The sequence below is a fragment of the Leptopilina boulardi genome, unplaced genomic scaffold (genome assembly GCF_019393585.1).
Source record: "Leptopilina boulardi isolate dan_hultmark-lab unplaced genomic scaffold, ZJU_Lbou_2.1 LbouV2_59, whole genome shotgun sequence".
Taxonomy (NCBI): Eukaryota; Metazoa; Arthropoda; class Insecta; order Hymenoptera; family Figitidae; genus Leptopilina; species Leptopilina boulardi.
The window spans coordinates 975,712-1,003,458 of record NW_026138004.1 but is presented as its reverse complement, the minus strand read 5'-3'; the positions used below and the strand labels follow the sequence as shown (position 1 = coordinate 1,003,458).

The 27,747-nt window shown below is 22.2% G+C and overlaps 2 protein-coding genes and 1 long non-coding RNA gene across 5 annotated transcripts in view; 2 read left to right on the top strand and 1 right to left on the bottom strand.

Annotated features, from left to right (window-relative positions):
* Positions 1 to 15,558, bottom strand: part of LOC127290331 (uncharacterized) — a 192,293-nt gene extending 176,735 nt beyond the window's left edge. The window contains exon 1 of one of the 2 annotated variants that reach the window (XR_007844295.1): positions 15,242 to 15,558. This is a non-coding gene — a long non-coding RNA (uncharacterized LOC127290331). The remainder of the gene's footprint in view (positions 1 to 15,241) is intronic. The other variant, XR_007844294.1, reaches the window with a different exon arrangement.
* LOC127290319 (ATP-binding cassette sub-family G member 1-like) overlaps positions 1 to 22,348 on the top strand; it is a 62,485-nt gene extending 40,137 nt beyond the window's left edge. For both annotated transcript variants that reach the window (XM_051318816.1, XM_051318815.1), the window contains exons 3-12: positions 3,138 to 3,255; positions 6,550 to 6,739; positions 10,724 to 10,869; positions 16,469 to 16,707; positions 17,192 to 17,394; positions 19,504 to 19,672; positions 20,225 to 20,325; positions 20,457 to 20,612; positions 21,247 to 21,487; positions 21,993 to 22,348. In XM_051318816.1, coding sequence (XP_051174773.1) covers positions 3,138 to 3,255; positions 6,550 to 6,739; positions 10,724 to 10,869; positions 16,469 to 16,707; positions 17,192 to 17,394; positions 19,504 to 19,672; positions 20,225 to 20,325; positions 20,457 to 20,612; positions 21,247 to 21,487; positions 21,993 to 22,162 — 1,733 coding nt within the window. In that variant the 3' untranslated portion in view covers positions 22,163 to 22,348. The remainder of the gene's footprint in view (positions 1 to 3,137; positions 3,256 to 6,549; positions 6,740 to 10,723; positions 10,870 to 16,468; positions 16,708 to 17,191; positions 17,395 to 19,503; positions 19,673 to 20,224; positions 20,326 to 20,456; positions 20,613 to 21,246; positions 21,488 to 21,992) is intronic.
* A 2,093-nt stretch (positions 22,349 to 24,441) lies between these two features.
* Positions 24,442 to 27,473, top strand: LOC127290323 (ribonuclease Oy-like). The gene is made up of 3 exons (XM_051318820.1): positions 24,442 to 24,620; positions 25,971 to 26,532; positions 26,897 to 27,473. Exons 1-3 carry the CDS (start codon positions 24,556 to 24,558, stop codon positions 27,053 to 27,055), a joined length of 786 nt encoding a protein of 261 aa, XP_051174777.1. The 5' UTR covers positions 24,442 to 24,555; the 3' UTR covers positions 27,056 to 27,473.
* Positions 27,474 to 27,747: the final 274 nt, after the last annotated feature.

Here is a 27,747-nt window from a genome sequence, read left to right as displayed (position 1 = left end):
ACTTTTATTTAATATGAATTTCTCGATGCTATTTATTTAACTTGTTATATTCTTAAGGCACTTGCACTTTTAATATTAATCACGAAGATCAACCCTGACTTGGGGAATATTCAATTCTATCAACCACTTTTTGTGGGACTTCAATAATATAATCATCCGCCTTTTGCGGGAATCAACAATACATCCGCTCTGCGGGAATGAAACTGAACACTTGTTAACTCTTACTGATCCTTCGATCACTATTTAAACTCTTTTTAACAATCAGAATGGTGACAATGATCACTCCCGAATCATGTAGAAGGAGAGTTGATTTTGCAACTGACTTCTCCTTATTTTCATGCAATTTCAACAACGTTGCATTTTTAACTGGGGCAGTGATACATTCAATCACCTACTCTACTTATAATTTTCATTAATATTACTTAATCTTCCCAAAAGGATTAAGTAATTGTTATATATTGGAGACCCACATTTAAATGATATAATAAGAATTTAGAATATGTTATTATCTTGTAACATATTTCAATTTAACGATTCATTATAAATAAAGTATATGAAGAGACCTTTTGCATAATTATTAAATAATTTCGAAACAATAATTGAAATATTAACAATGAGAATAATAATGTGTGTTGTGTTTTATAATATAACAAATACTAAGAAAAATTAATAATTTATAATTATATAAAAAAAATTATAAAGTGACGGAAATTCCGTCCCTAACATCCAAATTTGACAAAAATAACTGTAGCATCGAGATTAAACCTAAAGTAATTGAATAACACAAAAATTTTGAAAATATGACTTATAGTTTTCGAGAACTCGGTGTCGATATGATCGCCAATTTTTTCTGACTAACACAATTATTATTTGCTCAAATTTTCATAAGAAAGAATAGTCATTCAAAAGAATTTTTATTTTACAGAAAGAATTTTTTTCTAGCCCAATTTTCATTTGTTCGAATTTCTATTCTACAGAATACTTAAAACGCCGAATTTTTATTTAACAGAACTTTCATTTGTCCTAATAAATATTTGGTAGAATTTGGAGGCTAATTTTAAAAATTATGATTGGTTAATTTAAAAATTTTGGCACAAATATTTTTTCGAACGGATGAAAGTTCTGTAAAATAAAAAATTCGGCGTTTTAAGTATTCTGTAGAATATAAATGGGAACAAATGAAAATTCGGCTAGAAAAAAATTCATTCTGTAAAATAAAAATTCTTTGACTATTCTGTCTAATGAAAATTTGAGCAAACAATAATTCCCTGACAAATTCAAATTCGGTGAAATAAAAAATATGTAAATTGAAAATTCATTTAAGTAAGAAATCTGTAATATATAAATTTGGTTAAATGTAATTTCTATATTTCAAAGAAATTAAAATGCAGCTAAAAGTAAATTTTAGATAATAAAATTCTGTAAAATGAAAATTCTAATAAAACGCAAATTTTTACTATATATTGTGGTATTTAAACTCTTTCGACTTTTTAATCCAATGAATTATCACTCACATGGGATATTGATTTTTTTAAAAAAAAGTAGCTCGACCACCTGACGGGCATAATTTGTTAAAGTTATTAAAAGTTTTTTTAAAAATAAATAAAATAAAACAGCCCGACCAGTTCTCGATCATAAACAAAGTAGATAAATTGCGAAATTTTGAAAGTTGATTGAAAAATGCTATTCTCTATTTGCACATATATGTGTGTAAAACTCTCGTTATACTCTTTTCCGGCGCAAGAACAATCAACGGATGTTTTCAATTAAATGATTATGTGAGATATTTAAATTTACTTTTTCCTTGACAGCTCATCACTATTATAGAAAATTCTAGTATTTATTTAAAAAAAAATTAAAATTCTCCTTCGTTTTGTACAACTATTAAAATTTTAAATTATATTTTTTACAACTAGAAATAATAAGTTAATTTATTCTTAAAATTAAAAATATAAAAATTGTACACGGAAAAAATATAAAGTAACTTTTACTATTTACAAAAGTAAAATCTGAACTTTACGGAACTTCTGCAAATTTCTGGCGACTTTTGCTTCAGAAATAGAAAAAATTACTATTAAAATAGTAAAGGTTACTCCGGATATAGTAGTTTTTACTATTTACGAAGCAAAAGTTGCCAAAAATGGGCAGAAATACCGGACATTTTAGGATTTACTATACGGAAGTGGCAAAAGTTACTTTATTTTTCTTTTCCATTTTTCACTGTATATAAAATACTCTATAAATTTGTGTTAGTAAAATTAACTAATTTGAATTAATGACTCACTCTTTGCTTTTTTTTACTATCGAATTAGTCAAATTTAATTAATTCAAAGGCAAAAAGTCAGTTACTAATTCAAATTAGTTAAAATTTTTACTAATTCTTTAGAGATTTTTTAGATTTTAACAATTGTACAAAACAACATTTTCACCGCGGTTGTACAGAACACTATGAATTGGATTCACAATGAAAAATTAAATTAACAAATTTTTTAATTGTAAAATTAAAAAAAAAATAATTGAAGTTTCACATTCCGACATTAATTTAATGTTTAATTAAGATTAATTATCAATATTAATCTATGCCTTAATCCATATAATTTTATTTTTATCATTTTTCAAGCATGTGCAGATACATTATATTTTTTCTCAAGATTGAAGTATATGATTTAATATTATTAATGGGTACAGATGATTCATATTAAACAAGTGCATTGAATTTATAATTATACATATATATGTATCTGAGGGTGACGATGCAGGTAGTTAATAAATTGTCAGGAGGTTGTGCCCGAGCATCTATTTCATTAAAATTAAAAAAATAGAACATAAATACATTTATGTTATTGATCATAAAAATATTTTTAACTTTTACAATCCTTGGCATCAAGTTTAATTATATGCTTCATTACAATTTTCCATGAATTGTACATATATTTTATTACAAATTAATTTTTTATTAAAAAAAAGAACATTAAGCAAAATCAACCCTTTTTTAAATGTCTACAACTTTATGTTTTTTTTTAAAGAAAATGTTTAAATAAATTTTCAAAAGTGTAATAATGTAATTTTTTTTACTATAACACTAATAATAAATAATTGATTTAATTAATTTAGTGAGAATTTATTTTTTAATTTAGGTTCAAAAATGATATTAAGAGGTGTCAGTGGACAATTCAAATCTGGGGAACTAACTGCGATTTTGGGTCCATCTGGAGCAGGAAAATCGACTTTACTAAATATTTTAGCCGGATACAAGTAAGCGATTTTTATTTTTGTCAATAATAAAAATTATTTATCATTTAATTGATGATTTTCATCCTTTATTTAAAACTTTTTCCGAGGGATAAATTCAATTTTTATTGATAATAATAATAATTATTATTATTATTATTATTTATTTATTTATTTACTGAGAGAAATAGTTGTCTGAGAGTACTATTTAGTTAGTAAAAGGTTGTTGCTAATTTTTATTACTGTTACTATTTAGTTAGTAAAGTAAATAATTTAATAGGTATACCAACAAACAAATTAGTAAAATTAACCAATAAAATAATTATGTTAGGTAATAAAAATGGTATCCCTAACTAATAAATTATTAGCAGCATATTTTACTAACTAAAAATGCTCTCTAAATCTGAATTAGTCACTTTTGACTAATTCAATTGTGTTGATTTGTTCATTAAATGAATTAGTGATCACTTTGATTAATTTTTATTTAAAAAATGACTAATTGTTAGTAGAAAATAAGTAATTCATTTATTAAAATTTACTAATTAAAATTGTACCCTTATTAAATGAATTAGTAATTTTTTACTAACAATTAGTCAAAGCGGTAACTAATTCATTTAATAAACGAATCGGCGCAGTTAAATTAGTCAAAAGTTACTAATTCAGATTTAGAGAGTGTATACAATTAATCATTAAACTATTTCAATTATAAATTTTCTAAATCAAATAATTAATATTCATGTTACCGAAACAATAAATTTAACCATAATGAGGGTTTTTATATTTATATTTACAAGTACTAAAAATTAATTCTGATATATTTAATAGTATAAAGAGATACTGCTTTTATCAATATATCAATAAATAGAGATTACAATTACAAATTAGAAAAATCGTCTGATTATATAGAAGGACAAAAAATTAAATTGCCTTATTAACAATGTAAACAGGACATTATGCGATATCGGGAAAATTGTTAATTGAATTGATGCACTTTATTGCTATTAATGAAACATAAATTTTATTTGTTGATAATATAGCCGCGTTTCAATGTAGATCATACGAAATGCATATAAATTACTTAATCACCTTTGACTCAATATTGTAATTACATATTCAATGTCATATTTTTCTTTCAAGGAAAAAAATATTTATAAAATCCTTACCGAGGATATTGAACTCAAAAATTACGTCAAGTAGGTTGAACGAAGTATTACATAAATGTAAATTATTAAACCTTTTTTTTCAATTTCCGGATATTTTTACGAATAATTAACTCATTTCTATAATATGATTTTACATCAATAATTAATACTGAAAAAAATGAATAAAAGAATAAAAAAAAATTTATTTAAATAATTTTTCTTACTTTTTTTGTAAATTTAGAAAATTTGTTGTTTTATAATTAAAAAACGATTTCTTTTTAAACGAATTTTTACTTAATATAATTTTTTAGGTACCGAATTTTTATTTGTCCAAAATCGCAAATGACCGAACAATCAAAAGGAAATATTTTGGCGCGAATTTTAAAATTAACCAATAAGGAATAAAAATTGTTAAGAAAATCGTAATTGGTTAATTTTAAAATTCGCGCCAAAATCTTTCTGTTGATTATTCGGTCATTTGCAATTTCGGACAAATTGTGAATTATAGAGCAAAATTACTAGACTAGATAAAAATGTGTATTTTTTTTTATAACAAGAGTCGTTTTTGTTAAGAGGTATAAAAATAAGTTTCTGTGCGTATAATGAAATGGGAAAACAATGTTAATTTATTGCTTTCGACCTATAACAGAAAAACTAATTAAACAAAAAAAGTCAAGTATAAGAGTGAGGAAAGGATCACTGACCGAGAGTTCACTTTTTACTGTATATGTATAAGCTACGCTAGAGTCTATATGGTCAAAAAATAAAAAACGGAAAATAATGCTTCATGATAAAAAACTGCTTTTTACATCACTCTCATCCTTAATTATAAAATAAAGAATTTCTTAAAAAAATGAGTAATTTAAAAAAAATTTTATCCCCTTAATTAAAGAAAAAAATGTTTATAATTATTATTTTAATAATTGTAATTTATTATAAATGCACTACCTCTGACATTATTAATTGTATTCAAATAATGTAATTATTTTATGCATAAGCTCTATAAGAACCTCTTAGGAATAAATTTTTTTTTATAGCGTTTCCTATTTATCTGAGACTAAAATCAAAAAATTTATTTTTAAATTAAATTTTTTTATGATCAACTGTTTTAATTTGTTTAAATTAACATTTAATTTTTGTCATTTCTTTCAAATAATTTAATTTGTAAAATATATGTTGATATATCACTTTCGTTGTTAAAAGGTCGAATTCTTAATTGATAAAATCTTCATTTAACAAAATTTATTGAAATATAGAGTCATAATTTCTTAAACGGATCACCTAAAATTAAAAAATCTAGTTTTCAATGTTAAATCAATTTTTTCTTATTCCTAATGTAATCAAAATAAATTTCTAAAATTATTTAGAGCCCGTTTTCATCGTGTGAATAAATTTAATCTTCCGAGAGAGGTTAAAGGAAGCTCTGCGTCTGCGCAGAAGCTACAAACATTATGCGCAAACGCAGAATATAACTACTGCCTTTAACCACTCGGAAGATTAAATTTATCCATACGATAAAAACGGACTCTTATTAGACTAAAAATGAATATTTTTTTGAAGTTCATAAATAATAAATTTTGCATTTCCTCTAAATATTTATTTGTCAGAAATTTTCTATAGCCGAATTTTCATTTGTCATAATTTTCAAATCACCGAATTCTTATTTAGCATAAAAAAAAATTTTATCCAAAGTATTTTAGCGCAAATTTATAAATTAACCAATTACAAATTTAAAAAAAAATTGTTGATTACCTAATTTTCAAATATGCTCTAAAATACCTAAAATGCTAAATACTTTGTCATACAAATAAAAATTTGTTTCTATTAAAATTTTGTCAAATAAAATTTCAATGATTGGTTATATAAAAATTCTATTAGTTAAATAAAAATTCATTTGCATTTTATAAAATAAGATTAAATACAAAATCAATTTTCTTAAATTCAGTTAAATAAAGATTTTATTAAATATTATAAATTCTCCTAAATAGAAATAAATTTCGATTAGCCGGGAATTAAAACTAACGATTTTCAAGGAATATTTATGCGTATTATCAAAAGCGGAAGGAGGAAAAATCATCTTCTCTTGCCTTAAAAAAAAATAATAAATAACTCTAATCTAATTGACGGCACGTAATAAATTTTTTTTTAAAACACCAATATTTGTTTTCATTTTCAGGTGTGAAGGATCAAATGGATTAATTTCCATAAATGGACAACCAAGAGAACTTCGGCAGTTCAAAAGATCATCATGTTATATAATGCAGGAAGATTTACTTCAGCCTAGACTTACTGTCCTTGAAGCTATGCGTTTTGCTGCAGACCTTAAACTCGGAAACAGGTTGACTCCAAGTGAAAAATTATCAGCAGTAAGTGAACACGCATGTATTTTTTTATATTAAAAAAAAGCAAAAAAAAAAAAATTAATTAACAGTGTAATTAGTTTCAAGGACTTGATGCTACTCAAGATTTTATTTCATTCTGAATTTAATTTCTCGAAAACATTTTTAAGTATTTTTAAATTAATTTAAAATAGAGTCAATAATGCTTTTAAAACTACATATTGTATATTTAAGGTTCATCAATAAATTCTCGTGTGTGTTTGTGTGTTTTGCAACATTTTAAGATAAATGATATTTGAAATTCACGATTGACCTTATAAACTCTTGGTTTAATAGTCCAAAATTATGTATATGAGTTTGATATTAACAAAAAATAAAATTTTAATAAATCAATGACAAAATTTCTGCCATTTTAAGCGTAATAATATTAGGAAAAAGAGTAAAAATTACATACTTTTTTGGTCAAGTCATTTGAATAAATTTGCCAAATTTGAACTTTGGATTATTCTATAGATTCAATGCGTAGAATTTTTTCGAATTAATTTCTTTTTTTTGATATTCGTACACTTCAATTTTTAATATTTTGTAAAATTTTATGTATTGACTTTGGAATTTGAATTTTAAAGATGATTTACACGGAAAAAGGGGTGATAGTTGTAAAAATTTAATAATAAAAGCACAGAAATAATATATAGACAATGTTGAGACAAAATTTCTGAAGTATACCAATTTCAAAAAAAAAATTCTTAGATTAGGCTGCAATTTACATAACATTTAGTACTATGGGTGAGTACTTCATCAATAAATTATTATTAATTTTTATTAAAAATTGTAGAGGGGGAAGAGGAATAAAATTTTGGTCAAATATAAATTCGTAATCAGCAACTCCAAAAACCTTAGACTAAATTATGACTGTTTATAATTAAAATATTTTAACTGACAGTAACAATTTGCCTGAAACTTGTTACTATGGAGTTTTTAGGGTCGCTGATTACGACTATTAAGTCAGATTTTTAAAATTCAAAATGGCGGATCCACTATGGCGAACAAAAAAAATGAAAAATCAATCGGATTTGCTTGAAACTTGTTACTCGAGGGTAACAAGCAAATCCAATTGATTTTTTATTTTTTTTCCCCACCATTTTGGATCCGCTATTTTGAAATTTGACGTCATAAGGAAAATCTAATAATGAATTCGAATTCAGCATAAAAAATACGTTAAGAAACGTTCTTTGCCTTTTTGGATCCAAAAGTTGACCTGAATTTGCAATCCTGTGCGTAGTTAATGCTGATATTATCATATTTAATTATAATGATAATTTTCCTTCCCAATTATATATTAGAATGTGACAATTTTGATCCACGGAAGGTATTTTAAATAACACAAGTTTTATGTCATTTTTTAATTTATTGCTAAGCAACGTTTCGATGACATGGTTTTGTCATCCTCTTCAGGCAAGTATAAAAATTAAAATTACATTTTTTGTAATTAGTCAAATGAATATAAAATTTTGTGTCTTATCATGGCAAACGAATTTTGCCATGATAAGACACAAAATTTTATATTCATTTGACTAATTACAAAAAATGTAATTTTAATTTTTATACTTGCCTGAAGAGGATGACAAAACCATGTCATCGAAACGTTGCTTAGCAATAAATTAAAAAATGACATAAAACTTGTGTTATTTAAAATACCTTCCGTGGATCAAAATTGTCACATTCTAATATTATCATATTTATTCATAAGCGAAAAGTTTTGAACGTTCAAATGAACAAAATTTTTTTTGTAACTTCTTTAAATACGAATTTTATTATACAAAATACTGTTTTAAATATCTAAAAAGATTACCAAAAATGAATTTTATCAGTGCAATTTTATCAATTTTCTTGTAACTTTATCGACTTCTGGCAATAATTTTACGTGATTTCTACTGTTAATATCTACTACCATACCAAGTTTTAGACTTGCACCTCATCATTTTTTTTTCATCAAAAATTTGCATCTTTTACTTTTCACTTTCACTTTCACGTTACACTTCCGGTAACCAAAGCGCCTTCTGACGGCAAGGTTATGTGTTTATCTATCAAAAGGGAAGGCTTTTATACAAAAACTTTTCTTGCATCTTATCGTTGCCAATTCTCGTAGCCAGTCTATAATTGATATAATATTCGGAAAAAAAAATTTACCTGAAATAGCGAAAGATTTTATAATAATAGCAAAAGTTTTTATTGTTTCTGTTAAATCTTTCCCTATTTCAGTGAAATCTTTCACTATTTCAGATGAAACTTTTTTTTCGTATACGTATTTCAAAAATATTTCTTTCACATTATAATAAAACAAAAACAACACAGTAATGACGTTTGAAAAGACGAAAATTCCTCCTGTTAAGTCAAAACAAGACATCATTTAAAAATAACTGTAGTAATCTATTTCTTTTTCAAAAGAAACAAAACAAAAAATTAGCAAGTAAAATGAAGAGAACGTGAGATTAAAAAAAAAGAAAAAAAAATAGTGAAGCAACTACAAAGTGTATTCTGGAAGTTACAACTGTGAATTAAATGGGATGCAGATTTATTTGCATTCTGTTGGTGGTTTTTGTACGAAGAGAAGTTTCATGATCAGTTAGATATAGGAACCTTTTTACATTCAAAGACTCTCTCGCAAAGTTATTTTCAGATTATTCAAAGATTTGTCTTTACGTCAATTTACATGAAATTTTATAGTAATTTTAAAATGTTATACGCATTTTAAATAGAGAGAATATATATATTTCACGATTCAAAATTCAACATTCATTTTAAACATATAAATTTCGTCAATTCAACAAAACGATTTTACCTACTCTTGTAGAGTTTTTATTTTTAAACTCAAAAAGACAATATTATATCATTCTAATTACTTTTTTTTATCTATTTGTTACACTTAAAAAGTCCAGTTTAAAAAAAAACAATTTTTGAAATAATTTTCGGCTCCTATTGAAATTAAATTATTTCTATAATTAAATAATTTAAAAATAAAAATAATAAAATTTTATCAATAAAAAAATGTAAATTAAATTTTTTTAAAAATTAAATTAAAACAAAAAATGAAAATTTGAAGCTATTAAATAATTGAGTAATTTTGTGGTTTTTTTAAAAACATTGTGTAAAGTATAAAATGTAAAAATGCCGCAAAGTTTATTTAAACTGACAGCGAGGCTTGTGGCTTATTTGTGGTTTTATTTTATTAGGCTACATTTTATTCAAACGTAAAAAAAAAAATTTCACAGCTAAACATTTATTGCATTTCTAACTCACATTTCAAAATGAAAGTTTTCGATTTCTCTGAAAATAATAATCTTTAAAAAAATTATTATTATTATTATAATATATATGCAAATTGCAAACTGACACATTTTAAATTATTTTAACTATATATTTTATATTTTTAAATTACGCTAATTCAATATTTTGTTGCATTTTATATCAGTAAATTAATTAATTAAATTTTATTATACGGGTTTATAAAAAATACCCTTTACTATTATTGAAATAATAATAATTAGATTTTTCAATCTTGTATGAAAAATAAGCAAAATATAATATTTATTCTGTTGATCTAAGAAAGTAGAAATTCATCCTAATGAAAATGTAATTAGAGCCTTTTAAATTAATATAACGATGGTGAAAGTGAATGAGAAATGATAGAAGAAACTGATTTACTTTCTTTCTTACAAGAGATGTTATATTATAATATAATATTATAATAATAACTGTGATTATTAGATAAAATCGAATGCAAAAAAAAAAAAAGTTCGTGCGTGTGCGAAGATGAATTATTTTAGAAACAGAATTTACAATATCAAAACCATCAGTTATAAAGAAATTATCTTGAGAGAAATATTTTACACAGAATTTCTGTGACAAAAAATAAAATTTTAAAATGAATATAAAAATTTATTTATAAGTCACAATAACTTGGATATGTATTGAACATTTGCAGTTATATTATATTATTCATCTTTTCAGATACATGAGATTACTGAAGTTCTTAGACTGAAGAAAGCCATAAACACAATAACAGAAAGATTATCTGGTGGTGAAAGGAGAAGACTTTCGATTGCCCTCGAGTTAGTAAATAACCCTCCCGTAATTTTTCTCGACGAACCAACCACGTAAGTGTATTTATTTATTTTTTTTTGATTGATTATAATCAAAATGTGACAGACACAAAGAAAATATCAATAATTCTAATTCGTAAAGAAAAATGTTCAATGGTAATTAAAAATAATTACATTTTCATTATAAATAGGGAAGCATATGATTATGTACTATAAAAATCATTAGTTAGAATTTTCATTTTATTCAAATTTCATTTGTCATATTTATTTTTGAACCGAATTTTTATTTGCTCGAATTTTCATTTGACACAATAGGCACGGTGCGCCAGAAGGTGGTTTAAATAAAAATGAATTGGCACTTAAAAATTCTTTTTGATTATGGTTCTAAGATGAATAAAAAACTTTTCTCAATAGGTTTTAAAATCAGCTTACGTGCCCAATTTAAAACAAATTGAGTTTTAAATATTTAAAAATAGTGTTTTATGTGGAACCAGAATTTATTTAATGTATACTTATATGTGTATAGATAATAGATGTTTTAGATTTGGGTTCATATAAATTTATTAACAATGAAGTTATTTTCTTGTTTCGTTTTTATATTTATGCATTAAGAGTGTCGAACGGTATCTGAAATTCTTTGGCAAGAAGAGAGCTTTAATTATCGCTCTAAACGTGAAATAGTATTGATTTTAAAATACTTTTTTCTCGAAACAGGAACACTTTTAACAAAATCAGCCAAAATCCTCATCTTATAAATTTCCTAATTCCAAAAGACTGTACGAATCCATAGAAAAACATGGTTGCAAAACAAAAAGAAGAAAAGTAATCTAATAACAGCTGCGACTTTGTGCGCCCTGCATGCTGCTGCCATCTGATGGCGGCAGGAGGTAATGAACCCCTCATTATATTACTTTTCGTTTTGCAATCGTGTTTTTGTATGGATGCGCATAATCTTTCGGATTTAGGAAATTTATATAAGATAACGATCTCTAGCTGCTTTTGTAAAAAGTGTCCGTCTTTCGAGAAGAAAGTATTTTAAAATCAATGTTTATCATTTTCACGTTTAGTGCCGTTTTTATAGAGCGATAATTAAAGGTCTCTTCTTGCCAAAAAATTTCAGAGATGATTCGACTCTCTTAAATAAATTTTGTCACTCTTAAAATCGTTCTTTTAACATTATAATTTAATTTTTTAAAATCGGACACAAACACTACAGCAATATAATTATTTATATGTAAAATTGAAAATAAGTAATTATTTTATCATTTATTACAGTATTTATTAGATTAAATAAATTCTGATTCCCCATAAAACACTATTTTTATATAAAAACTCAATTTTATTTAAATCGGGCACGTAAACTGATTTTAAAAACTATTGAGAAATGTTTTTTATTCATCTAAGAATCATAATCAAAAAGTATTTTTAAGTGCCAATTCATTTTTATTTAAACCACCTTCTGGCGCACCGTGAGGCATTTTAAAGAATTTTTATTGGATAGAATTTCATTCCATAGAATTTTCTTTCAGATAAATTTTCATTTCTTCAAATTATTATTTGATATAATTTCCATATAACCGAGTTTTCATACCACTGAATTTTTACTTAACCGAATAATCATTTAACAGAATTTCTAATTGATGGAATTTTCATTTGTCCGAAATTGCAAATGGCCGAACAAATAATCGATTTCGGCGCGATTTTTAAAATCAACCAATCAAAAATTATCCATAAAATTGTGATTGGTTGATTTTAAAAATCGCGCCGTAATAGATTGTTTCTTCGGCCATTTGTAATTTCGGACAAATGAAAATTCTATCCATTAGAAATTATGTTAAATGATTTTTCGGTTAAGTAAAAATTCGGTGGTATGAAAAATATCGGTTCTATGGAAATTATATCAAATAATAATTCGAAGAAATGAAAATTTATCTGAAAGAAAATTCTATGCAATGAAATTCTATCCTATAAAAATTCACAATGCTAAAGTACGCAATGTTTATGATAAACAATTTTTAAAGAAATAATTTTTTAAAATGAAAAATTCTATAATTTTTCGCCTAAAAAATATTTCTTGTAGTTTTCAGTATTAAACAAATTATAAAAAAATACTCTCTAAATCTGAATTAGTAAAAATTTTTTTTAATTTGAATTAGTGACTCACTTTTTGCTTTTGAATTAGTAAAATTTTACTAATTATTAGTAAATTTTACTAACAATTAGTAAAATTTAACTAATTATTAGTAACTTTTACTAACAATTAGTAAAATTTAACTAATTCTAAAGCAAAAAGTAAGTCACTAATTTAAATTAGTAAACATTTTTACTAATTCAGATTTAGAGAGTATTTTTTAGAAAAAAAATTATAGAGTTTTTCATTTTAAAAAATTATTTCTTTAAAAATCGTTTATCATAAACATTGCGTACTTCAGCTTCGTTAAAAATTCAATAAAATCAACAAAATATAAAACAAAAATCAAAAAGTATTTTAAAAAAAATTTTTTATCAAAAAAATGAAAAAAAAATGCAATTATACTGCTAGAGATTTCATTAATTACACAAAATAATATATAGGATGTGTAAATTTTAATAGTTAAAAAAAATTAAATTTTTTCTCTCATTTAAAAAAAAAAATGTAAAAGGTGAAAAAAAAATTCTTTTTTTTAGATTTAGGTTGATCTTCCTGACGTCAGGACACTGATCAAAGTAAAATCATTATCAGAATTTTTATTTGAAAATTAAAAATTCATAAGTTGGACTTTCAGTCAGTTCTATGACGTCAGTAACTTGGAAGCAATAAATTTATAAGAATTTATTACATCGGCAAAACATATCAAATTAAAACCCAGTAAAAAAGCGAATGTCAAATAATTTTATGCGTCTGAACGTTGAAATAAACGAAATAATTTTCTTAGTATATAAATTATTGAAAAATTATTACAGCAATGAAAAATGAGAAAATACATTCAATATTTAATAAATTATAAATTTATTTCGAATACAGAAAGCAATATTTTTATAAATAAAATGAATTTAAAGAAGTAGTAAAAAAAAAAACAAATTTTTTGAACGTTCAGAATTTGCAAAACATAATTTTAAAATTATATTTCAGAATAAATAAAAAAAATAATAAAAAGTAATAATTTCACAATAATTAATAAAAAATATTATTAATGAAGGGGGCATTGTTCAACAACAGTAGATTAATGTTTACCGATAAAAAAATGTTTAATTAAAATTCTCATTAATTGTGAAAAAAACAAATGAGCCAAAAGTTCTGAACGTTCAAATGAACAAAAATTTTTTTCCAATCTATAAATTATTAAAAATTATAATGTTAATGTAAATTAAAACAGTAAATTAAACAAATATTAAATTAATAACTTCTTTTTAGATATTTAAAACAATATTTTGTATAATAAAATTCATATACTTAAAGAAGTTACAAAAAAAATTTTGTTCATTTGAACGTTCAAAATTTTTGGCTCATAAAAACAAAACAATTCACTGAAAATCAAGCATTTAGTAGGGAAAAAATCAATTTAAAAAAAAAGAAAATAAAAAATCTGTCCAAAGATGAAAAAAACTGAAAATTATTTTTATTTTTAAAAATCAGGGTCGAAATTAAAAAAAAATTCCCAAATGACAATCGAAAGCTTATGAAAAAAAAAAATTTTTGTTTATATCTTTCTAATTATAATAAATAAAACAAAATAAAGTGTGCCATCGAAATAAATTTATGTACTGTACCTTAAACTGCTTCGGGATACACGTCTTCTCAAAATCGGAGAGAACATACTTTTCTTTTTTTAAAAAAGAAACAACTTTATACTACATACTAAACGTTACAACCGAGTGAAAAATATTTCCAAAGAAAATAAGTATAACGATAATCACGAAATTTCAATAAACACGGCGCGACACTCGAAAATATCGACTTGACAAAAGTAAAATCAAATAATCACCAAAGGGGGAACGCGAACGAGGCAAAAATAAACTTTTATAGAAATAACTGAAATTATATACCAGTCCATTATCGATGTGAAGCGATACTTGAAAATAATATTGACACGGGCTAACATATTATATGCGACCGAAAAAGAATGAAAACATTTTTAAAGAACAAACTAGAGGCCTAAGGACAATTGCGAAAACCGTTCGCAAACTTGATGCACGAGTTAAAAAAAAGGACAAAAATGAGCCAACGTACAATATAACTTCGCGACAGTCGTTTGCGAAAGAGGTGCATGCGTTAGAAAAGAACACGAGATATATTTCTGTCCTTTTCTATTTTATGAACCTCGTTCACGAATGACTTTCGCGAATCTGCTTTGCCGCCTTTTGTCCTTTTCCGAGCGTAAACTATCGGAAAGGAAAATTTTTGTTGAACGAACAAATAACGAGGCACGAAAATTTTAGTACTTACACTCACGACTCGACACTGAAAAATATGTTGACCTTGTACCAACAAGGTGATAAACTCAAAAATTTGGAAGGATAAATAATGGTCCCTTGCCTCGGTGCTTCTCTCTTCAAATGATGTTTACCCTTCCAGTGCCTGGCACAGAATGGCGCTCCGGCGCGCCCCACCAAACCTCGTTCTGTTAGCAACAGCAATCCCATTGGCTGAGGCGCCGGGTCAATGAACGAGCTGGCGGGAAAATCGAAATAATGAAGTTATCGAAAATCGAACGATTAATCGATCGGCAAAATATTGAATCTGTCAATTATTATATAAAAAAATAACAAAAGAAAATAATAAAAGAAAACAATAATATAAAAAAATAATTAACAAATAGTAGACTTATAATATTCAATATATAAAATTTTTTGAATTTATGATTTTTTATAATAGTTATACTAAATGTTTTCCAATTGGCAAGTATCGAAATTTATTTATTCAAAATATTAAAAATACAGTTTTTCACATTGAGGAAAAATTTGTTTGCAAAAATTACCGCAATTTAAAACAAAATATAAGCAAAATTTTCTTTTAATTTATATACAAAGACAAAGAAAATCAAAATTATCTAAAAAAAAAAAAAAAATAGGGCAAATTATTTTAATTATAATACGTATAATATACAAATGTCGAAATTTTGTTGTAAACCTAACCTCACTTTTTCAACAATTGTCATATTTATACGCAGCTTTTTATTATTATTATTTTGTATTATTTGTTATTATTATTAATATTGTATTTAATAATAATAATAATATTTTATATTATTAATAATAATTAATATATAATTATAATTAATTTAAAAAATAATAAGACAAAATAAATAAAATAATAAATATATAAATAATATAAATATATATAATAATATTATTATGAGTAGGTATTATTATTATTATTATTATTATTGTTATTGTCGATATTTATATAAAGTAATTTAATATTATTATTAATATTTAATAATAATAATAATATTCATAATTTTTATTTATTCTAGTATTATTTTATAAGGTTTGTTTTATTATTTTTAAAAATTAATTTAATAGGTATTATTTCAACTTTTTTTATTATTAATTTTATTATTATTATTATTATTATTATTATTATTATTATTATTATTATTATTATTATTATTATATTAATTTAATAATTAAAAGCAACAATTTTTTTGAGGTAATTTATTTTAATTTTCAGAGGCCTTGATGAATTATCATCAGTTCAATGTATAGATTTATTGCAAAGGGTGGCACAAGGTGGAAGAACTGTAATTTGTTCAATTCATACACCAAGTGCAAAAATTTTTGCAAAATTTCAACATGTTTATGTAGTAGCGAAAGGTCAATGTGTTTATAGAGGACATGCTGGAAATGTTGTTCCATTTTTACAGCACATTGGCATTGAATGTCCGAGGCATTATAATCCTGCCGATTTTGGTAAATATATATTTCAAAAAAAAAAAGAAAAAAAAAAAAAAAAATTACCAAAAAATTAATTCTAAAATATTTAAAAAAAAATTGAATTATTTAAATAAAAACCAAATATAGTGTAAATTTAAAACCAAAACTTTTGTTAAAAAATTATTTTTTGAATTAGAATTTCAGTTACGAAAGTAAATTTAAATATTAAAATTTAGTATAAAAAAAAATTAAATTAAATTTCAAATATTTTACCTAAAAATGAATTAAATATGAAATAAAAATTTAATAGTTTAAAAATTAATTTTGTATTATATTGAATAAAGTTGAAAATAAAATTTCAATACTAAAAATTATTGGTGTAATTGAAAAAAGAAATTGAATTATATATGAAAATTATTTGAAAATTAAAAAACAAAATGATTTTTCAAAATTGGATATAATATTACATATTCGAAAGAAATGTAGATATTAATTAAGAAATAAATACTTATCTTTTTAGTAATTGAAGTTTCGTCAGGAGAATATGGCAATGAACTAGTAGAAAGAATGATAAGTTATGTAGATACAATTTCACCAATTACGCCAATTACAAGAATTGAGTATTTCCAATCTGAACTTGAACAAGAAATTACAAAAATTTCATGGTACGATCAATTTCGAATACTCTTGAGTAGAATGATGTTGCAACTCTATAGAAATCGAGTAAGTTCATTTTTTACCTACACATTTTTATACAAAACAAAACAAAAAAAAATATTTTTATACAAAATTTTCAATGGAATTTTAATTTTTTTTTTAAAATTAATATTCTTTTTAAATAATCAATAAATTGTTTGAAAAAAGAAAAATTCACTACATATATAATTTTTAATAATAGTTTTTATTTTTATTGAAATTAGAAAATTTTTATTTAAAAAAAAAATGTTTAATTATAATTTTAATTGTAGTTACAAAATTTTCATTATTTTTTTTAAATTTAATTTTTTCACACAAAAATTGTAAATCGATCTTTTGGTAGATAATAAATTGAAACAATTATTGACTATTTTATATAATTTAATAATTAAAATTAGTATTTTTAATCTGTTAAAAAGGAATAAAAAATTTCAATTTTGCATGTAATAAATATCTATTATATAAAATTATTTTAACACAATTACATTTATATTAATATTGAATTATATATTAGAAAAATTAATAAAAATGTTACATTTATTGATATGAATATTTTTTATTTTTAGTCAATTGAATTAATTATTTATAACATTTTTTGATTATTTTAATTGAATTAAATTATATATGGGCGATTCTACGTGAGATTTGCATATGACATTTTAAATTCGGTAAATATATATTTTTTTCGATCTTTATAGAAAAAAAAAGGTTTACGTATTTTTTTATTTTTTTATAAGTGCTCAAATTTTCGAGTTATGAATTTTCAGGGTGTCTACTAGTCCTGGAAGTCCTGGAATTTGAAAAAATGTCCTGGAATTTTAATTTTTGTCCTTGAATTTTTTATATTTTGCTTTTAAATTTTCAAAAATTTCTAATTTTGTCAATAAAGTTAAAAAAAAATTCATTAAATAAGTAAAATGAAAATTTACTTAAGTAATTAATTAATTTTTTAATAATTTCTAAAAACAATAGTCAATGTTAAAAGTCCTGGAATTTTAATTCAGATTTTTAGTAGACACCCTGATTTTTAAAAATTTGATTTTTTCGAGTTTTTTTAAAATACACCTAATTTCAATGACATCTAACTCTAAAAAGCATTGAATTTACGAATTATGACCAAGATACAAAAAAGATTCAGTTTTACATCGACTTTCAAAATATGTTAACGAAAAAAAAAATTTTGAATTTATTTATAAAAAAACAGTGATTTTTTCTAAACAAATTAAATTTTTTTCAATTAAGGGGCGATTTTTTTTTATTTTTACACACATGAAAATAAGAGGAAAATTTTGTAATAAGTTTTGGTGTGGGTCTGATGATCCTTTTGTTTATATAATTTGTTTTAAAAAAATTTTTTACTTTTTTTCGTTTTTTTTTTTTATTTTTCGAAATGAAAAGTGTTTTGGGCACTAGGATCTTTTTAGTAAACTCATAGAAAAGCAAATTAAAATATATTTTATTTTGAAAAATAAAAAAAAAAACGAAAAAAAATAAATTTTTTTTTTTAAACAAATTATATAAACAAAAGGATCATCAGGCCCACTTCAAAACTTATTACAAAATTTTCCTCCTATTTTCATGTGTGTAAAAATAAAAAAAAAATTTTTTTTAAATCGCCCCTAAATTTAAAAAAATTTAATTTGTTTATAAAAAATCGCTGTTTTTTTACAAACAAATTCAAAATTTTTTTTTTCGTTATTTTGAAAGTCGATGTAAAACTGAAACTTTTTTCTATCTTGGTCATAATTCGTAAATTCAATGCTTGAGTTAGATGTCATTGAAATTAGGTGTATTTTAAACAAACTGGAAAAAATCAAATTTTTAAAAATTCTTAACTCGAAAATTTGAGCACTTATAAAAAAATAAAAAAATACGTAAACCTTTTTTTTCAATAAAGATCGAAAAAAAAATATATTTACCGAATTTAAAATGTCATATGTAAATCTCACGTAGAATCGCCCATATATATATATATATATATTTGTTTGCAGTTTAAAAATTTGTTGATATAGAATAAAATTTTAATTTGAAATATAGAAGAATGTGGATTGTGATTGTTTATGTGGAAATTTTATATAAATTGAATTCTTATTTTATATATTATATATATATAATTTTCTTCTTTTTTTTTTGTAGAATTATTTGTACCTGAAGTTGTTCTTGCACATTTTTCTGGGTATAATAATTGGTAGCCTATTTTTGGGAATAGGCAACGACGGTTCAAAAACACTCTTCAATTTTGGTTTTTGTTTTACGTGCCTGATTGTCTTCCTCTACATACCCATGCTCCCGGTATTATTGCACTGTAAGAAATTTTGTTGCATGATTTTTTAATTCCATTTTATAAATGAATATTGACAGAAATATTGAAAATTATAAATATTAATAGAATATTGACAATTATTATAATAATGATAATAATTTAAAAACATATTTTACAAGATATCGAAAAAGTTTCTGCTACTCCAAAATATTCAATTTTTATAAATATCAAAATTGAATTATTTTTTTTTATCAAATCTTTTTTTTAACAAATTTTAATTATTAGATATGTGCAATCGTTTTATTTAGCTATTGAAATAAATTGCAAATTTAAACGAAATTGTATATTTACATTAATTATATATTTTGTTTTTTTTTTTCTAGGAAAAAGTTTTAAATATTTTTAACTAAAAAAAATATGCACTAAATAAATATTTATTTTGTATTTCGAAATTATAATAATAAAAAAAAAAAATTGCTTTTTTTAAGGAGGAAAGAAACTTTTTAGTTATCCAATTTAAGATTTAAATTTAATTAATATTTTTAAAGAATTTTTAACAAAATACCTGAGAATTTTTTTTTATCTTCTTTTCAGTTCCTTCGGAAGTTCATCTTATAAAAAGAGAACATTTTAATAGATGGTACGATCTCAGTCCATATTTTTGTGCTCATACACTTTCCAGTATACCAGCTCAGGTTAGTTGATTTTTGAAATAAAAAAAATAAAAACACTATCGAAAATCTCAATTATTTTTCTTTTTTAAAAACAAAAATTAAGAAGAAAATCTATGATTAATTGTATCATTTTTTTTTTTTTTATTGAACAGATAATCCTTGGTTTAATTTATTTAACAATGGTTTACTTAATAACGGGACAACCTCTCGAAACTTATAGATGTGTTATGTTCTTCAGCATTTGTTTAATTTCTTCCTTGATCTCAGAAACAATGGGACTTGCAATTGGCAGTACATTAAATATTGTAGTGAGTATTTTTTTTTCTCTCAGTTTCTCTATATTAATATTTTCATTTTTTTGAAAATTCAAAAACATTTTAATCAACAGTATTCTAATAAAATTTGAGAAAAAAAAAATAATGTAATATTTTTGTTGTTTTTTTTTCTAAATTAAAAATTCTTAAATGTAAATAATTTATTATTAAATTTCTACTATTTGTTTAATTATTTTATTATTCAGGCTTCGGATTGACTTTAGGGCGGAAAAAAGTTGTTTTAAATTTACGTTCCAAAAAAAAGTAGAAAAAGTCGTTTTTTTTTTATTTTAACTAAATTTTATTAATTAATAAATATTTTACTTAACTAATATTGTTAGATATTAAATTCATTTTAATAATTCTTCAAGAAGAATAATTCTATAAGAATATTATCAAGAAAATTTATTGTACAAAAATAAAAAATAAAATAAATTTAATCCGAATATTTCAGAATCAAATTAAGACAAATTTTTTTGTTTTCTTTTTTTTTAAAAAAAAAAAGTCGAAAAAAAGATGAAAGTTAATTAATTAAATTATAAATTAATAGACTACTATAAATATTATTAATATATTCGTTATTATAATATTTGCGAAATTTTTTTTTTTTTTCTTTTTTCTTCGACAGAATGGAATATTCTTGGGACCAGCTTTGTCAGTGCCTTTAATGTTATTTGCCGTCCAAGGATTGGGAAGTGCCGAAAAATTACCTATTTATCGAACATTTGTTATGTATTTAAGTTACATTCGTTATGGACTCGAAGGACTTATAACAGCCACTTATGGTTATAATAGGGAAAAATTACCCTGTCCAAAGGATGAAATGTATTGTCACTATCGTGTTCCTCGTGAGCTATTACACATTATGGGTATGAAAAAAATAATTTTTTTTTTTTTTAATTTTAATATACATAATTTAACAATTAATAAATAATTTAGCAAGGCTGCAATAATTTAAATCAACTTGATTTAAATTACAATTTGAAATCAAAAGAATCAATTTACATTTAAATCATGATTTAAATCAAAAAAAGTCGTTTATATTAAAATTTTTTATTATTTTTTAAAAAATTATTTTTAATAACCAGTTAATAGAATATTAAGAAATGTATAACGATTGATTTATTTGTGAAATTTTACTATATAAAATTATTAATTTATTAACATTTCGAAAGAAAAAAAAAAATTTTTTTTTATTTCTTTTTGGATAATTTTAGTTTAATCCATAATTTCTTTAAATTGTAACGAATTAAAAAATAACAAATTATATAAAATTTATTGTTTTTATTATTATTATTATTTTTATTATTATTATTTTTATTATTATTATTTATAGATAAATATTGTATTATAATATAAATTTTTCTATTTCAGGTATGGAGAACGTGGTAATTTGGGTGGATTTTGTCGCTCTAATCGTGACCCTAATTTTATTTAAAGCACTCACGTATTATTTACTACGACAACGTTTGCAGCCAAACAAAACTTTTAGAGCACTTCATTTGATTGGCAGACTTGTTAAAAATTACTTTAGTATTGAATGAAATAACAATAGTAAACATTTTTTTTTCTCAATTTAAAAGAAAAGAATAATAGTTAAATTTTTACAAAAATCTATAAAATATTATGAAAAACTAGAAAAAAAAAAAAATTTAAGAAAAAATGACTACACGTATTAAATACAATTTTTTATAAACTGTATTTAAAAAAAAATGTCGACATAAATAATGTAAAATTTTTTAATATTAATTGAAAAAAAATATTTTTTTTTTCTATTAAAATGAAACAAATATTTTTTTTCCCTCATTTTTAGAAAGAAATATAATAATATTTTTCACAAATAATAATTATTGTATAATACATTATTCTAGAGAAGAAAAAAATTGACGTGAAAAAAAAATTGCTTTCAATAAAATTCAACTCTTAATTAATTAAATAAAAATAATTTTTAAATTTTAATTTTTGATAATAGAGCAATAAAAACATCGTTAAAAGAGAAGATTTTACGTACATTAATCTTGTAATTAATTTAATATAATCTTCTTTTTTCGTATTAAAATTGTTGATAATATAATATTGTAATATTATAGAAGCCAAGTGTGCCATGAATTTTTTTTTCTAGTTTTAAAAGAAAAAAAAATGAATATTACAAAAAAAATATTGACAATTCATTATTAATAGATATTTTCCTTTTTTTTTTACTGCTATTTAAATAATATTTATATAGAATGTGCCTTCAATGTAAATATATTTTTCAATTATCTATATATAATTATATATATATTTAATAAATATAAGTCATTAGAAATATATATGTAATAATTTTTTGAAAGTTTCTCAAAGTTTTTTAATTTAATCGAAGATGTTAAAAAAAAGCAACACTTTCAGAGAAATATAGAAAATTAACGTTTACAAAAATTTAGATGTAATATTTTTTCACAGCATATTAAAAATTTAATAAATTCAATTGCAAAAAAATTGAAAAGAAAAACAGATTTTTTTTTTATGTGAAACAATTATTGCACACTGAATTATTTTAAGAATTTGTAAATATTTATTATAGAAAATATAATTGTCAGCGAATTGTTATATTATGAAATTAAATAAATATATATTTGCTTACCATGTTAAACATTCTGTTATTTATTTACTTAACAAATTGACGGGACAAGTCCATTATATAGATATATTTTTTCTATTTTATTAAATTTTATTAGGCAACTGAATTAAAATTTAAAAAAATGTTACCAATTAAATATTTTGAAATACCTAATATTTATATAAATAAATAAATAAATAGTAAAATTTTGTTAATTTATTGATAATCTCTTATAAATATATTTATTATTATTATTATTATTATTGTTTTTATTATTTTTTTATTATTACTGTTTATAAATGTAAAAATATTATTTATATTATTTGAATTCGTATATATGATTTCATTATAATCATTTTTAAGAACAATGAAAAAAATAATTGTTTTAATTCCGATAATCCCAGGAAAAGAAACTTAATAACGCTATACTTTGTCACATGTAATCTAATAATGAGTAATGACTTTTTTTCAAAAGATTTTACTGGATCATTTGCCTTGTATATGCATATTTCTACAATGACGATAAACGTTTGATAATTATAAATCACTTGAAGAAAGAACAATTAACATAATATTAACATATTTATTAGTCATAAAAATAATGGAGCAATTTTTTTTTTTTTTTTTAATTATTATTAATAATAATTGATAATAATTTTTAAAGTAATATTTTGAAAAATGTCAAATTTTCATTACTTACAGAACAATAGTTATAATAAAATAGTATATAGAAATTTTATACTAGGTATTTGTTAATAAAATAATATATTTTTATTTTTTTAATTAAAATGTTAGTTTTTGTATTTTGAAAAAAAATAATTAAAAATATTAAAATATTGTCCAAAAGGATACAAATTGCTTTAAATAACAAAAATTATTTTTTTAACAATTTGTATTGTTACTTACGTAACTATTAGAATTTAGGAGTACTTTTGTACGAAAGGGCATGTCCCGTTAATAAATGAAATTGAAATTGAAACAATCAAATTGTTTATTTATTTTTTTTGTGATTTAATTCACTTAGAATTTTTTATATAATTTTTTGTAAAATTAAAATTCCTTTTTTTCTATTTATTTTTGTAATAAATATAATTTTTGTAGAAAAAAAAAAATACCCTCAAGTTTTTATATATCATTTTCGAGCACAAGACATGTGATGAAGATACTTGTTTAGTAGTAGACAAAAAAAGAGGGGATTATAGTGACTGGCAAACGAGTTTATTTTCCTTTGTGTCAGTTCAGATCAGTGTAAACTGTGAAAACGTTCACTTTCTCATTTTTCAAATGATTTAAAAGCTGTTTCATTTTTATTTAAAAAAAAAAAAAAAACAACAAAAAATGAATTTATCACACTTTTGGAGTTTTATCATTTTCCACATTTTACTTATTCACTTTTCACATGGGTATGTCTAAAAAAAAAAACATTATTTACATTATTCACGAAAAATTAATATACATTATATAACAAAATGTTACAAATTATATTTCAATGTTTTCATTTAAAGAGAAAAATATTTTTAATCTTGATTTATGGTTTAAGAAGATAATCAGAATTTTAGGTTTATAGAAAAAAAGAAGCGAGTTTTCTGCAATTGTCACTGTCAATTTATTAAACTAATTTTTCTACAATTTAAAATTTATATAATTATAAATTAATTTTAAATTAAAAAAAAATTTATTTTTAAATTTAATTTATTTTCTAATCATTTTAATTGATTTTAATTTATTAATTGTGTTTTTATTATTTAATTGTATTAATTATTAATTATTAATTTTAATGACTAAACAAATTTTAATAGAACTCGATCGAATAAATAATATATCTCGATTTAATTTTAAATTTTTATGATAATAATACTTTTTAATTGTAAATACACAATTTCCTTGTAACAGTTGCAATAAGATAAATTTTTAAGAAGGTCATTTCCTTTTATCACATCACTGCATTTCAAAATATCGACAAGAACGCTGTGAAAATTCTATTTTTTTAATATATAAACTCAATATATAAATACAAAATATTTTTTTTCTATTGAAAAAATATTTTTTAAATGAAGAAATTTATTTACTTCTTTTCATTTACTTTAAAAAAATTAAATAATTTTCAATTAAATAAATATATTGAAATAATGTATAAAATAATACAGAAGTGGAAGAAAAAAATTTTATTTGAATTTTCTTATATTTTTTTAAAATAAAAATTGTAGTTTTCCAGTCCGTATGTTAAAATAAATAAATAAAAATGTGAAAAAAATTAATATTCACAGAAATTGTAATTTTTTCAATTTATTTTTCTAGCAAATACTATAATTTCTTTAAATTTTAATAAACTGAACTCAAAAAAAAATCGGACGAACAATAGGAACAAAAAAGTTAGTATATATTTTCGAACCTTTAAATATAAAAATTAATTTATTAAAGTATTTTTTACTGTAAGTGTAAACAATTAAATTTTTAATTTTTTCAACAATTAAATTTGTGTTTTAATCAAAAAATCCATTCCACAAAAAATAGAAAATAACAAAAATGATTTGTTATTGTTATCATTTCTCACTGTAAGAAATTTTAAAACTTTATCTAAATTCACCATTTAAGGATTAAAAATTTTTAAAAATACGAAAATTTGAAATTAAACTAAACTTTTTTGTTTCGACTGTCCGTTTGTTTCTTCTTTAAAATTTTCATCACAGATATATACTCTCAACTAAACGAACTCAATTTTTATTGTCCTAATTAAATAATTTATTTTCAAGACGCACAAAGTCTCACTATTATCGCAACAAACGATTGAAGTCGTCGTCGTCGTCGTCGGCGGACAACAATTTTGATGTACTTATATTTACTCAACATTGGCCACAATCAGTGTGCTTTGAATGGAAGGAAAAATCACAAAAACACAATTGCACAATGCCAGCAAATGATGAATGGACAATACATGGAATTTGGCCGACACAATTTCATAAAATTGGACCTGAATTTTGTAATAAAAGTATGAATTTCGATTTATCAGCATTGGCAAGTATTGAGGATGAATTAAAATTAAAATGGATGGACATTGAATTTGGCATGAAACCAGGTTCATTTTGGAAACATGAATGGGATAAACATGGTACATGTGCGGCAATAATTGAAAAATTGAATACAGAACAAAAATATTTTCAAATGGGCCTTAATTTACTCGATAAATATGATATGAAAAATATTCTCGCCAAAGTCAATATTATACCGGGCAATAGTTATCCAGTGAAAATAATTCTCGATGGTATTAAAAAAATTTTGAATATTAACGCTCAAATTATGTGCGTGAAAAATCCGGTAAGTGGCAATTTTTATGAAAAAAAAAATTGAAAACACAAAAAATAAAATTCAATAGAAAATTTTATTTTAAAAATAAATTAAATTTTTAATATTATAAATTTAGAATTATATGAGAATTATAGAAAAATGTCTTTTTGAAATTTTTCCTTTTTTTTGACAGAGATAAACAATTCTTTTTCTTCGTAAAAAATAATTTTTTCTTTTACTAATTTTCCATAACAAAAAAATTCAATTTATTATTTCTTCATTAAATTATCAATTACTGAAAAATGATGGAAGAAATAAAAAAAATTGTCATTTAAATTTCAATTGGAGGGTGAAAATTTTAAAATACCTAAATTTTGTTATCTCTCATTTACAGAAAACCCACGAGTCCTATATTTTCGAAATAAGAATATGTTTCGATAAACAATTGGAATTGACAAATTGCGATGGAATTGTGAATTTTCCAACTGACTGTAATCATAAACAAAATGTCATCTATACAGGAATTGTACCTCACGAGGTCTTGAGAATTTAGCAAAAAAAAAATTTTCATTTAGGAAAATAATTATATTTTTAATTAATTTTTTCTTTTGGATAAAAATTTACCATTTTTTTTTTATTTATTTATTTTGAGATAGGAAAAAATTTATTTTCAATAAATTAGGTATTATTAATTTTTTTTGTAGGTATTTAAATTATTATTTTCTTTTTTTGCAAATTATAATTTTTGACCAAAAATGTGTTTAATTGGAAAATGAAAGAGAATAAAAAGAGAAAATTGTATATATATATATAGATAAAAAGGAACAAAAATTAATTTCAATATTTGAATTAGACAGTAAGAAACTGAAAGATATATAATATAAATTTTTTTTTTTATATATCCACATGTAATGCTTAGTACAAATTGTAAATCAGTATTTTTAACTTTGCAAATAAAAAGAAAAACAATATTGGTCGATTCATAATTTTTTTAATGAATAGTCAAAAAAATTTCCAACAATAATTAAGTTTCACAGATTTTTAAATTAATTTTTCCTTTTTAATAATTTAATTGCAGAAGATTTTAAATTTGAATTAAATTTTCTGCAAATTTAAACAGCTTTATTTTTTTAAATTTCTGACAATTCAATTTTAGAAGTTTTATTTGAAACTTTTATAAATAATTGAATTTTTAAAACTTTACACTTCAAATTTTTAGAAATAATTGAAATAATTGATTTTTGA

Coding starts and splice junctions, on each gene's coding strand:
- LOC127290323 (XM_051318820.1), top strand. CDS start 24,556: ATGAATTTATCACACTTTTGGAGTTTTATCATTTTCCACATTTTACTT. Junction 24,621..25,970: donor CTTATTCACTTTTCACATGG/GTATGTCTAAAA, acceptor TTTATTTTCAAG/ACGCACAAAGTCTCACTATT. Junction 26,533..26,896: donor TTATGTGCGTGAAAAATCCG/GTAAGTGGCAAT, acceptor TCTCATTTACAG/AAAACCCACGAGTCCTATAT.